The sequence below is a fragment of the Carassius auratus genome, chromosome 5 (genome assembly GCF_003368295.1).
Source record: "Carassius auratus strain Wakin chromosome 5, ASM336829v1, whole genome shotgun sequence".
In the NCBI taxonomy this organism is placed as follows: domain Eukaryota; kingdom Metazoa; phylum Chordata; class Actinopteri; order Cypriniformes; family Cyprinidae; genus Carassius; species Carassius auratus.
Genome location: NC_039247.1, coordinates 14491480 through 14503297, shown reverse-complemented (window position 1 = coordinate 14503297; position 11818 = coordinate 14491480). Strand labels below are relative to the sequence as shown.

General features: G+C 38.4%; 1 protein-coding gene across 2 annotated transcripts; it reads left to right on the top strand.

Annotated features, from left to right (window-relative positions):
• The first annotated feature begins 53 nt into the window (after nt 1-53).
• On the top strand, nt 54-11792 carry slc12a9 (solute carrier family 12 member 9). Of its 2 annotated transcripts, none has more exons than XM_026249801.1 (14): nt 54-724; nt 1916-2136; nt 2366-2500; nt 2609-2746; nt 2851-3153; nt 4502-4609; nt 4777-4888; nt 4999-5156; nt 6482-6564; nt 6670-6794; nt 6944-7136; nt 7215-7389; nt 8407-8553; nt 9596-11792. In XM_026249801.1, the coding sequence occupies exons 2-14, from the start codon at nt 1941-1943 to the stop codon at nt 10405-10407; spliced, it is 2685 nt and encodes an 894-aa protein (XP_026105586.1). In that variant the 5' UTR covers nt 54-724; nt 1916-1940; the 3' UTR covers nt 10408-11792. The 2 variants fall into 2 exon arrangements, with proteins under 2 accessions (XP_026105586.1, XP_026105577.1); XM_026249792.1 differs by having other exon boundaries at nt 58-724; nt 1938-2136.
• The last annotated feature ends 26 nt before the right edge of the window (nt 11793-11818 follow it).

Genomic DNA, 11818 nt, shown 5'->3' with positions numbered 1-11818 from the left:
TTTTTTTGGTTATCGTACTACTGGGGGAACTGTGCTAAAGTGCTCCTTGTTTGCAGTTGAAGTACATAGTTTTCTTACTGCAACCTAAAATTAAGAAATGGGTATGTGTGGTACTTGGTTTGATGTCAGAATGTTTGACTTGTATCAGATATCTAGGTGTTTAAATAACGGATCAAAGAGTAAACATCTCGGTTCTCTCATGTTCAGTTCAAAATCGTCTCTCACTTGTGATATTTCACCCGTCCTCTCCCTGAAGTCACATGGGCACTTCCTCTGTCCCGTGACTTGTTTAAAACCATACAGTCTGAGTCTATGGTTTAAACAAATTGAGAGGCAGGCGGTACAGTCCCAGCCGTGCTGCAGCATGAAGAATACGCGATCATAACCTCTCGGTTCATCTTTACATAATAGATTTATGTTTTCATTAGGTATTGCTGTCTGTTGTTCATATTAAGATCCACAGCGCGCTCTTCATCCGTCATGCCCCGAGGGTTTGATCACGAGATCTGACGCTGCAACGAAAACTTTCTACCTGCGAAGCTTTAAAGAAACAAAACCAACTCGACAAGATGCTGTGATGAAACATATCGGTTTCGGGACATCCTGCATCCACATTGTCAAAACGAGTAGTTTGGTTCCCTTGTGGTTTGTTTAGTTTCTTCCTGAAAGCGGAAGTTGCATACCGCTCTCAGATTGGCGTCGCCCCAGTTGTTCATAAGGATAGGTAGGTCATGTTTACTTCTCCATCTGCTTACTTTACTTCAACGTTATGTGTGTCTTTAAAACCTTACACGCCCGAGCATCCGTGACTTCTGTTTGATGAGGCGGCGGACTCATTTAGAAATGCCAGCTGACTTTTCTGGGATGGATGTCTGCTACGTTAGTAGACAACTAATCGGATGTTGTTTTAGCAGCGGGGTAGTCTTACATTATTATTCTTTACTTATATAAGACTGTAATACAATTGTTTTTCAAACGCGTACGTCGGGTTGTTTACATGGTCGTGTACGTTACTTCCGCTTCTTGACAGATCCAACGGTTCAAAAGGCGATCAGTGGGACTTTCAAGGTGTTGCAGCATCAAGAGTTTCCATGGTCTTGGAGATTAAGATTAAATGGAAAAATGTGATTTACAGGCGTAAAAAAAGCAATGGAAATGAACAAAAAACTAAATCATTCACATTTATGGTGACTAAAGCTGTAAATCCACCAGCTAGATGTTTTTGAAAGAAAGAAAAACATAAATATTCCAATTATCATCAAGAGTGACGTATTTTTTATGCTTTTAAAATAATAACTATATTACAACAACAAAAATGTCAGTGTTTTGAAAGGTCTCTTTTGCTTACCAATGCTGCATTTATTTGATCAAACATACAGTACAAGCATTAATATTATAAAAAAGTATTTTAATTTAAAATAACTGTTTTCTATTTTAAACTGTATTTTATTCCTGTGATGGCAAAGCTGACATTTTCAGCATCATTTCTCCAGTCTTCAGTGTCACGTGATCCTTCAGAAATAACTTTAATATGCTGATTTTCTGCACAAGAAACATTTCTCATAGTTAACATAATACTAATTAACAGTTGTTTTGTAACGTTCTCTCAGGTTTCTTTGATGCATGAAATGTAAAAAAAAAAAAAAAAAAAATCAGGATTATTTTACATTTAATCCATTTATTTTAAATAGAAATATTTTATAAAAGTGTAAAAGTTTTTACTGTCACCTTTAAACAGTTTAAGGAATTAAAGTAAAAATAAAAAAACTTACCCCAAATGTGCGATAGTGTACACTATGAATGTTTTAGTGATAATAATAATAATAATAACAGCTTGTACAATAGCTCAAAATCATGAGAAATGTTTGTACTGTATGTACTAACCAGGAAACACTCAAAATCTTTCTTATTGCAGGTTCCTCTTTTTTTTTTTTCAGACCATGGCAAACGAGCATTCCCCTCTTCTTGTTCATGGGGTGTACAGCATGATGGGTGATGCTGAAGATTCCAGGGGTGGCTCAGCAGTGACAGGACAAGTATCCCCCGAATCAAACCCCCGCAAACTCAACACCTTCTTTGGCGTCATGGTGCCCACCATCCTCTCCATGTTCAGTATCGTGCTCTTTCTTCGCACAGGTGCGTAAGAGATGGGAAAAGACAAAAGCTGATGTCCAGAGACTTAATAAAACATTTTCACTATGGCCCTAGTGTGACCTTAGATGTGTTTTTGTCACTGATCTACATATATATATATATATATATATATATATATATATAAAACTATATTATAATATTCTATGTTATACTGTAGATCAGTGGTTTTTGTGCATAATTTATTCTGATACAGTATATGTCTATTTTGCAGGTTTTGTAGTGGGTCATGCCGGTCTTCTCCATGGTCTCCTCATGCTGTTTGTGGCCTACTTCATCATCTCATTGACAATCCTGTCTATATGTGCTATTTCAACTAATGGAGCAGTGGAAGGGGGCGGGGCCTACTGTATCCTTAACCAATCTCTGTGTCATAGAGAGTGCTAGAAATGCAGACTCACTCATTTATGAATCTGAGTGTGTGTATTGTTGTTGACCTTTAACTCTTTAATCTTAGTCATGATCAGTCGTTCTCTGGGACCAGAGTTTGGAGGCAGTATTGGCCTGATGTTTTACTTGGCGAAGGTATGTGCATGTGGCGTTTATGTACTCGGCCTGGTGGAGGCCATACTGGACGTCTTTGGGAGGGATCCAGGTGAGCAGTGCATTGAATCACACTGTACTAAAAACAGTCTTTAAAGCAATTCAATGTATAGCTTGTGTTTTTAGATTGAAGCCTCTCTTGTCTTCTCTCTCTAGGCTCTGCTGGGTCACAAGGGCTGCGTGTGTTGCCGCAGGGTTACTGGTACACTGTGTTGTACTCCTCTCTTGTGCTGTTGCTATGTCTGGTGGTGTGTCTGGTTGGTGCTCATATCTACGCCAAAGCCTCTTTCATCATTCTGCTTGTGGTGACGATGTCACTGATCTCTATCGTCATCAGCCCCCTGATAGTCAGTCCACAACGCTTCAACATCACACACACATACGGCAACAACCACACGGTCACCGTCAACCCCAGCTACACAGGATTCAATGGCACTACATTAAAAAACAACCTCGGACGTGAGTAAGATGATCATTATTAATGCAATAATGAGAGTGACGGTTGTGATGATGATCATTGAGGCTATTTAGCAATTATATTTCAAAATATGTAGAAGAGAAATGAAACAGATGTCGATTGTCTTGTGTGTTAAATTTAACATTTAGTGGGAACAAGGGTATATTGGGTAGTGAAATATAAACATTACAGGATTTTATACTTAAGTAATGACATTTTGAAAAAGTGCAACAAAAGAAATTGGATATTCCTCAAAGGAATATTCTGATTTACTGGTAAAAGGAATTTATAATTAGTTTTTCCTGTATAGTATATAACATGCATGTACAGTACCATTCAATAGTTTGGGCTCAGTAAGATTTTCTATTAAAGAAATTAATACTTTTATTAAGCAATTGGTCTAAGTGACAGTAAAGACATAAATTGTTGTAATCTGTTTCAAATAAATGCTTTTGAACCCTCTGTTCGCTGTGGGGCCCTCTCACCAGTTGCAACCCCCTAAGGATGGCCCTGAGTATGTCCTGTATATACAATATAATTTTAATGGCAACTGAGACATAACATTTCTCAAATCAACATTTTACACAGACAAGAGCTGATTTTGGCACTAACAAAATAAGGAGCTAATGACTTTAACGGCAAAACAGGCATGGCACCAATTTTTTTAAATCCAGATATGTGCCATCATGCCATTTTTCTGGTAAACACAAAACAAATTGTTTAAGAGCTATAGATGTCATAGATGCTAAATGTTTAGGATGAAAAATGTCTACTTTATAAAGTTTTTAATTAAGAGATATTTATAAATAATATAACCGAGATAAGCAACCAATGTAGACTGATGTACAGACAGAGACCAACAGCAGAAACAGGAAGTTATCTTTGGCCCATGTACAAACATATTTGCAGCAGCTTTTGCCATTGATTTTCATGATGGTGGTATTATTGTGGTGTGGTGAATGTAGAGAAAATTAACTTTTTCCACTAAAAGTATTCATAGAACCAAATGCAGATATAGTTAAATGTTCTATGTGTGATTTTGATGACATTTAGAAACAAATATTTCAATTATACTATGATTCTGATGTTCTGTAGCCTTGCAATGTCAGTAATAAAGTGCTGTATAAATTGATTATATGCAATAAGTGTTTGTTTGGGATGGCAGGGATAGTACTGTTTTAATCATAAACCAACCATAGTTTTTACTTCAAGATTATGGATGACCATGAATGCAGCCGAATATACCCGCTTCTGTACTGCAGTCATTCATCAGGGGGCATAAAACAGTTTCCGTTCATTTATATAATTACTGCACTGGCATGAATATTGTCCAAATGTCTCCTCCTGTAGCGCAGTACTCTCTGGACTACAGTACCAACACAATGATGTCTTTCGCCACTGTTTTTGCTGTGATGTTCACCAGCTGCACAGGCATCATGGCAGGAGCCAACATGTCGGGTACAAAACCAGACAACCTCTGACACCATTCACACGCTTCCTTTATTTGCACAATTCCTTGACTTTTCGGTTGTCAGTGTAATTGTATTGCCTTTAGCAAAATTGATAACACTGGTATAATGGATGAGTGTCGTAAACATGTCATTTGATTTGTCTCACTTTCTCAGGTGAGCTGAAGAACCCCAGTGAGGCGATACCTAAAGGGACCATCATAGCTGTGTCATACACCTTCACTGTTTATCTGCTTCTCTTCTTGCTCCTGAGCTCTACCTGTGACAGGTGCCGCTTACCACACTCAAGGAACAACAGGAACATTTACACAATGTTTTGTTTCCCTTCTTATTCATTTCTCCCTTCTTCTTTCTGTTATTTCCGTGTCTCTCTCTCAGGTTGTTGTTAATCAATGATTACGCAGTGTTTCAGCGGGTGAGCGTGTGGCCTCCGTTCGTGACGATTGGGGTGTACTGTGCATCTCTCTCAGCTGCTATGTGCTCCATGATAGGAGCTTCTCGAATCCTCCATGCACTTGCTCTGGACCAGCTTTTTGGTTAGTCTGTTTAAAGGACGTATTTCAGGCTGGAAACTGATACTGAGATGTTTGTGTGTGTTAGGGTGGTTGACATCTCCACAAGAAGTGTTATTGGAAAACATTAGTGAGCAGTACTTGGAAAGCAGTATTCATGGTTTCTAAGGAAAATATGTTTAGTGAAAATTTTTCAGTGTAACTTTTTTTTTGTCACATTTTATAGGCTGTTATATGGTGTGAAGAGCTCATATTCTGTGTGAAAAGGTAAAAAAGGGCACTTTATCTAAAAAAAAAAAAAAAAATACAATAATCATAAATATTTTCTACTCAAATCAGTAAGCTGAGGAGGCATAATCGAAACCAAACAAGCCATTCTTTTTTTATTTTGAAATGTGATTTTTATTGATTTTATTGAAAATTGTAAGTTTTCCTCTCAAATCATATAAACGAATCAGTCACAGGAATCACAGAAAATTATCAATGAAAGATTACACAGTATATTGAGGAAATGTTACGTCGAACTACTTTTTAAAAATCCAGGAATAAGACATCAGGCATGTAAGAATTCAAGAATAAGCCTGTTCATTGCAATGCAAATGTTGTTTTCATAGAAGAAAACAATAGGAATCTATTTGTTATAATTTATTGTAGCGCATTAAACGTTTAAAATTATTATAAGGTTTAATGTCACACCATTTATTGTAGTGCTAGATCAGTGGCCTGTTTAAAATCCTACCACATGGCAGTTTTGGCAACAATGCTTATAATGTACCTGTGGCAAAGCTTTTGCATAGTTGCTTAATGGTGTTGCACCACCGCATTTAAAATGGAAACAGTAAAATGACATTAGCCCAGCAGAGATCTGATCTGTTCTGTCTGCTTGAACAAAGCTTCACTAAAAACATGTTCATGTATTTGACTTACAAACAAGGGCTATACAATACAATACAATATAGTTTCACTCCATGTAGCATTTTAACCACAGCTTACCAGTGTGTGTAGGGTTTATTTTCTTGGTTTTACTCTGATCAGAAGGGGGAAAACACCACTTTTATGATTTAAATGTTTACATCAATTCTTAGATGAAATGTTTTGTGTTACTCACTAAAATTCCAGGATACTTTACTAAGGCACTATTTGTTTAACAGGTAAATGGTGAAAGATGTATGGGACACTGGATATAATAAAGATTATTATTTCAATCTTCTGCTGACCCAGTTACTAGGTTACATTGTTGGTTTTGACATGGCTGTTATGATAAGACGGTGTAATATTATCCTGGAGTGAGATGATGGTACTGTTCCTCTCTGTTAGAGTGTGTCAGTGTTTTGTTGATCTGGTTTCAGGTCTGCCTCTGGCTCCGGCCGCTGTAACCTCCAGCTCTGGGAACCCGTGGGTGTCTGTGCTCTACACCTGGGGTCTGGTGCAGGTATAGGGAGCTGTGTGCTTCTTTGGATGTTATTTCTGTGACACCTGATATTAAGACTGTGTGTGTGTGTGTGTGTGTGTGTGTGTGTGTGTGTGTGTGTTGTAGTGTACACTGTTTGCAGGACAACTGAATGTGATTGCTGGTATTGTCACAGTGTTTTACCTGTTAGCGTATGCGGCGGTTGATTTGGCTTGTCTGGCTCTGGAATGGGCCTCTGCTCCAAACTTCAGGTACTGCTCAAAGCGTGTATGTGTGTGGGCATTTTTGCTCAATTTGATGCATCATTGCTGAGTAATAGTATTAACTTCATTAAAAAAAATCTTAACTGACTTTACTTTTGATAATTTTTTGTTTTTCTTTTTTCTTCCTCTCTTTCCAGGCCAACGTTTCAGTTTTTCTCATGGCACACATGTTTGTTGGGTATTATAAGCTGTGTGGTAATGATGTTCGTGATAAACCCAGTGTATTCCTCAGCCAGTATTGCACTGCTGCTGCTCCTCCTCCTGTTCCTGCACTACCGCTCTCCCACCAGCAGCTGGGGCTACATCAGCCAAGCGCTGATCTTCCATCAGGTACCTACACACACACACACACACACGTGAATGCACTGAACTTTAAATGCATGGTTGGTCTTTCTGTGATGCTTTCAGGTGAGGAAGTACCTTCTGATGTTAGACTCCCGTAAGGATCATGTAAAGTTCTGGCGGCCTCAGGTCTTACTGATGGTGGCGAACCCACGCTCCTCCTGTCAGCTCATCTGCTTTGTCAACCAGCTAAAGAAAGGAGGGCTGTTTGTTCTTGGGCATGTGCAGATTGGAGATCTAGGTAGGACAACAGGGGTAATGGGGTTAGGGGGCAATTTAATGTTTCACAAGGCATATTGAGCAAAGATTTACCACATAAAGTGTGTTCACTTGCTTCTTAATCTCTTGAAATGTATAGAAAGGCTGTGTCTGCAGAATCTCTGGACTAAAACCATTTCCTGTGCATGTAAGCAGGGTCATTGTTGCTATGGCTGGTCGGGATGCTTAGAGATTTTGATAATATCACAGTCACAGTGTTTTTACACTTTGCAAGGACATCTAGCCTCCAATGACAATGAAAAGTGGTCTACAGAAATCTAATTTAAGATGGGAGGAATTCTTATTATTTTCTTATTTGAGCAAATCCACCATAATGCCTAAGGATGGTTTCTGTTTGTTCGTTTGTTTTTTCTCATTCCATTGTAATCTGGTCATTTCAATCAGTCTTAACTCGGGCATACCCACCTCCATAGGATGAGTTTATGATCTTAAAGGTATTGTTTGACAAAAAATATTTACTTGCCCTCATGTCATTTCAAACCTGTTTGACAGTTTCTTCTGTGGAACATGAAAAAGAAAGAAGATTATTCTGAAGACTGTTAAAGGGATATTTCACCCAAAAATGAAAATGACCATAAGATTTACTCATCCTCAATGCATCCTGTATGTATATGACTTTATTCTTTCAGACGAATCCAATCAGAATTATATTAAAAAAATGTCCTGGCTCTTCCAGGCTTTGATATGGCAGTGAATGGGTGTTATTTTTAAATGGTCCAAAAGAAGTCACACAGAAACAAAAAGCGGATTAATCCATCATAAAAAAGTGTGGCTTTCATTGTATGTACGAAAAACATTACTATCTTTTTCAGGACAAATACCTATATGATGAAAGTATTTTTTGATTGGAATGTACCTTTAAGATTACTAAACAGCCCTTCTGCTGTGAATCCATTTTACTTTCATGTTGTTGCACACTGATTGTCAGAATAGAAAGGGCCACACAACCAAATGTAATCTTTCTTTCTGTCTCTCACAGATGTGTTGCCAGCAGACCCGGTGCAGCCGCAGTATAATTTCTGGTTGAGTCTAGTGGATAAGTTGGGTGTGAAGGCCTTTGTGGATCTGACTCTCTCTCCGTCTGTCAGGCAGGGCACTCAGCATCTGCTCCGCATCACTGGTCTAGGTGAGACATTTTCTTATCGCGTTATCTTTATGGCACAGAGCCAGGATTAATCATTTAGACTATATCTTTGTTTACTGTACAAAGTACAAGTACTGTACATATCTAGTGAAATAATACAGTAAATACATTATTGTAGTGTTTTCAACACCATTTGTGTAAGAGCTCAGCTAGTTCAGAGATGGCATCTGCTCCACAATGTAAAAAATTGCAGTGTAAAAAAAGCATAGTGTATGTTAATCATTTATTTTTTAATTGATCCTTTATTTAACCAGGAAACTTCCATTGCGATACAAGATCTCCTCTTCCAGAGTCCTAGTCAAGATGGCAGCACAAATAGTTTCACATAAAAAAAAAAAACAATAGCATAAAAACATCACAAAAGTACTCCAAGAATACAGCATGTTTGCTTTAGAGCTGTTTTTAAGATAACAAAGTTATTCAGATAAAAAATTTTACACACTTGCATGCAGATGAACTTAAGTTTATCTGAACATAATCTTGAGCTGACTGTAAATGAGCACTGCTATCACACATGAAATCACATACTGTAGATTTTCTGATAAATTGCATTCTTCTTTTAAACATATTTTTAGTTGTAGTCTGTACTCTGTGTGATGCACTAAAAAGGCCAAGTGTATGGCAAAAAAAAGGGCAAGAAACAACTTTCTATGGACTTTTTTTTTTCCTCTTCAAGTTGCATGCAATAACAAACATGGCAAGATAGGTGCAGCCAGGTTTTTATACATTTTTAGACGATCAAAAGCATGACAAACAGCCTAATAGATAAATAAGTGACTCTTATGAGATGATTGTTTTTAATAATTCGGAAACATGGAGCACAAATAGTGTAGCCCATTTCACAAACAAATGACTCTAATGAGCTAGTTCCTTCTAATGAATCAAAAACATCTAAAACCACTGTAGCCTGATTCGTAAACAAGTGACTCTTATGAGCTGGTTCTTTATCATGATTCAAAAACTTGCAGCGTATCTATATTGATGTATTATGTAGTCGGACCATCATTTTTATCTTCTTTTCCAGGAGGCATGAAGCCTAATACCCTGGTCTTGGGCTTCTATGACAACTGCTATCCAGAGGACTACTTCCTGCAGGACCCTGTCTTTTGCAAGGGTGATAGGGGTGAGGGGGATAATTTTGGGGTGGACCTGCCATCCTTACAGGCTCACTTTCCACCCGTGCGCCATGCCGAGAGCCCTCGCGCTCTGCAGCCCGAGGAGTACGTGAGCATCATCTGTGATGCCATAAAAATGGGCAAAAACGTTTGTTTAGGCCGCTACTTTTTCCAGTTGCCGCCTGAGAGCAAAGGCAGGGGAAATGACAATGTGGACACCATTGACGTGTGGCCGACTAACCTACTGTCTCCAGGCAGTGCAAGTTACGCAGACGTGTCAAGTCTTTTCCTGCTTCAGATGGCGTGCGTGTTAAACATGGCCAACAGGTGGCGCCGTGCCAGGTTACGCATATTTGTCTGTGTGGCATCAGGGTCAGGAGACCAGGGCTGGCTGGCCAATGAGGAGCAGTTTAGAGAGTTGCTGGGAATGCTTAGGATTCGTGCCGCTATTAAGATCGTGGCCTGTGATAACGTGCCATGCATGTTTAGAGGGCCAAATTCAGAGGGTCAAAAAGTGCCAGAGGATTTCTTGTGTACCATGAACGGCTTGCTGAGGGAACACAGCTCTACGGCAGCAGTCCGCTTCCTGTATTTGCCCCACCCTCCCTCCAGTTCTGAGCTTTCACAGCAGTACCTGACGCAGCTGGATACGCTGACGCGAGACCTGGGCCCGACTCTCTTGATTCACGGGGTCACACCGGTCACATGTACTGAACTCTGAGAAACAATAACCAAAACATGTTTGTGTGATGAGTGGAATACAGGTGTATTTGATTCCTAATATTCTCAAAGGGCAGATGATTTTGAGGACCATATATCATAAACTGGGGAATTATTTCCTCTTGGTAAAAATGTTATTTAAAAACATATGGATGGAGTTGGTGTCATTGGTGAAAACTGCTATTTTGGGTTTATGTGTAAATACTACCAAATCATGATGTAGTGAACAGTTATTTTTGAGTTCTCCATGTGCCTCCATCTGTTCTCATTAACAGTACGTTTAGAGTTTGTGGAAAGTGAGTGCTTGCATATCCTGTGATCCATGTTTATGTGTTTGATCCATGTTTATGTGTTTGTGCAAGATGCAATATGGAAAAAACTAGGTTTGACTAATTAGGATGGAAAGAGTTTGCCTTAAAGGAGATGTGGTTACAGTTGCACTGTAATAGGGAAAGGTTAATGTGTATTTGCTTTTTGTTATTGTAATGCACTTTTGGAAAATTGTGTTAATCATTTCTGCTTTTTCTTGGTATAAAACAGTTTGAACCCCTTGTGAGCCATTGAGGAGCCCTTGTGGATTTGTTGGTGACATGGAAGAACTTTGATTGAATTTCTGCATTCATAGTTTATTTACTGTCATTTGAGCAATTATATAGACATGTTATTTATTATTACATTTGTGTGTGTGTGTGTGTGTGTATGAGAATGTAAGTCTTCTTGAGCATCTGTTTTCATTAGTAATTCTGGATTTCATATTGTGGACTTCAAGAAATTCCCCTGACCATTTGCATTACCTTTTTGCACCCTGTTGATTTTGTGTGTTTCTTGCAGTTTTTACAGTTCAAATGCTCTTTGTGCTCATGATCATGCTGATTGGGATGAAGCGGAGCTGAAAGCTCATGGACGGCGTCTGATTGGTCAGGGCTAAAGATGATGTTTGTGTTGAGACTCTGCTGGTCTTTGCCAGCTAAAAAAGGGACACTGGTTAAAATAATACTTGAATATTCTGCACATTTGCCTGCGTGTTAAGCATTAACAAAAACACAAGTCCAAGAATGTCGGGCTTTATCGTATCTGTAATAATAAGAGTCTTATGCTAAACAACAGATGTGTACAAGTAATTCCATTCTGTACATTTATTATATATATATATATATATATATATAAATATTTTAACAGTGCTTTCAGTGTGCAAAAATCACTTTACACAATCCAGCTTCCATATAATCTGAAGTATTTAGAAATCTGAGATCAGTAATCATTGAGGTGCATTATTTAGCTCAACAAACAGTTCAGTTTGGATGTACTGTGGCTCCTCAGCATTATATACAATAGCTCAATCATGTGACTGAGTGTAGAAAACTGTCATTAAACAAAATAATTCTGTTTTTTTCTTCATTGAGTCTTTTTTA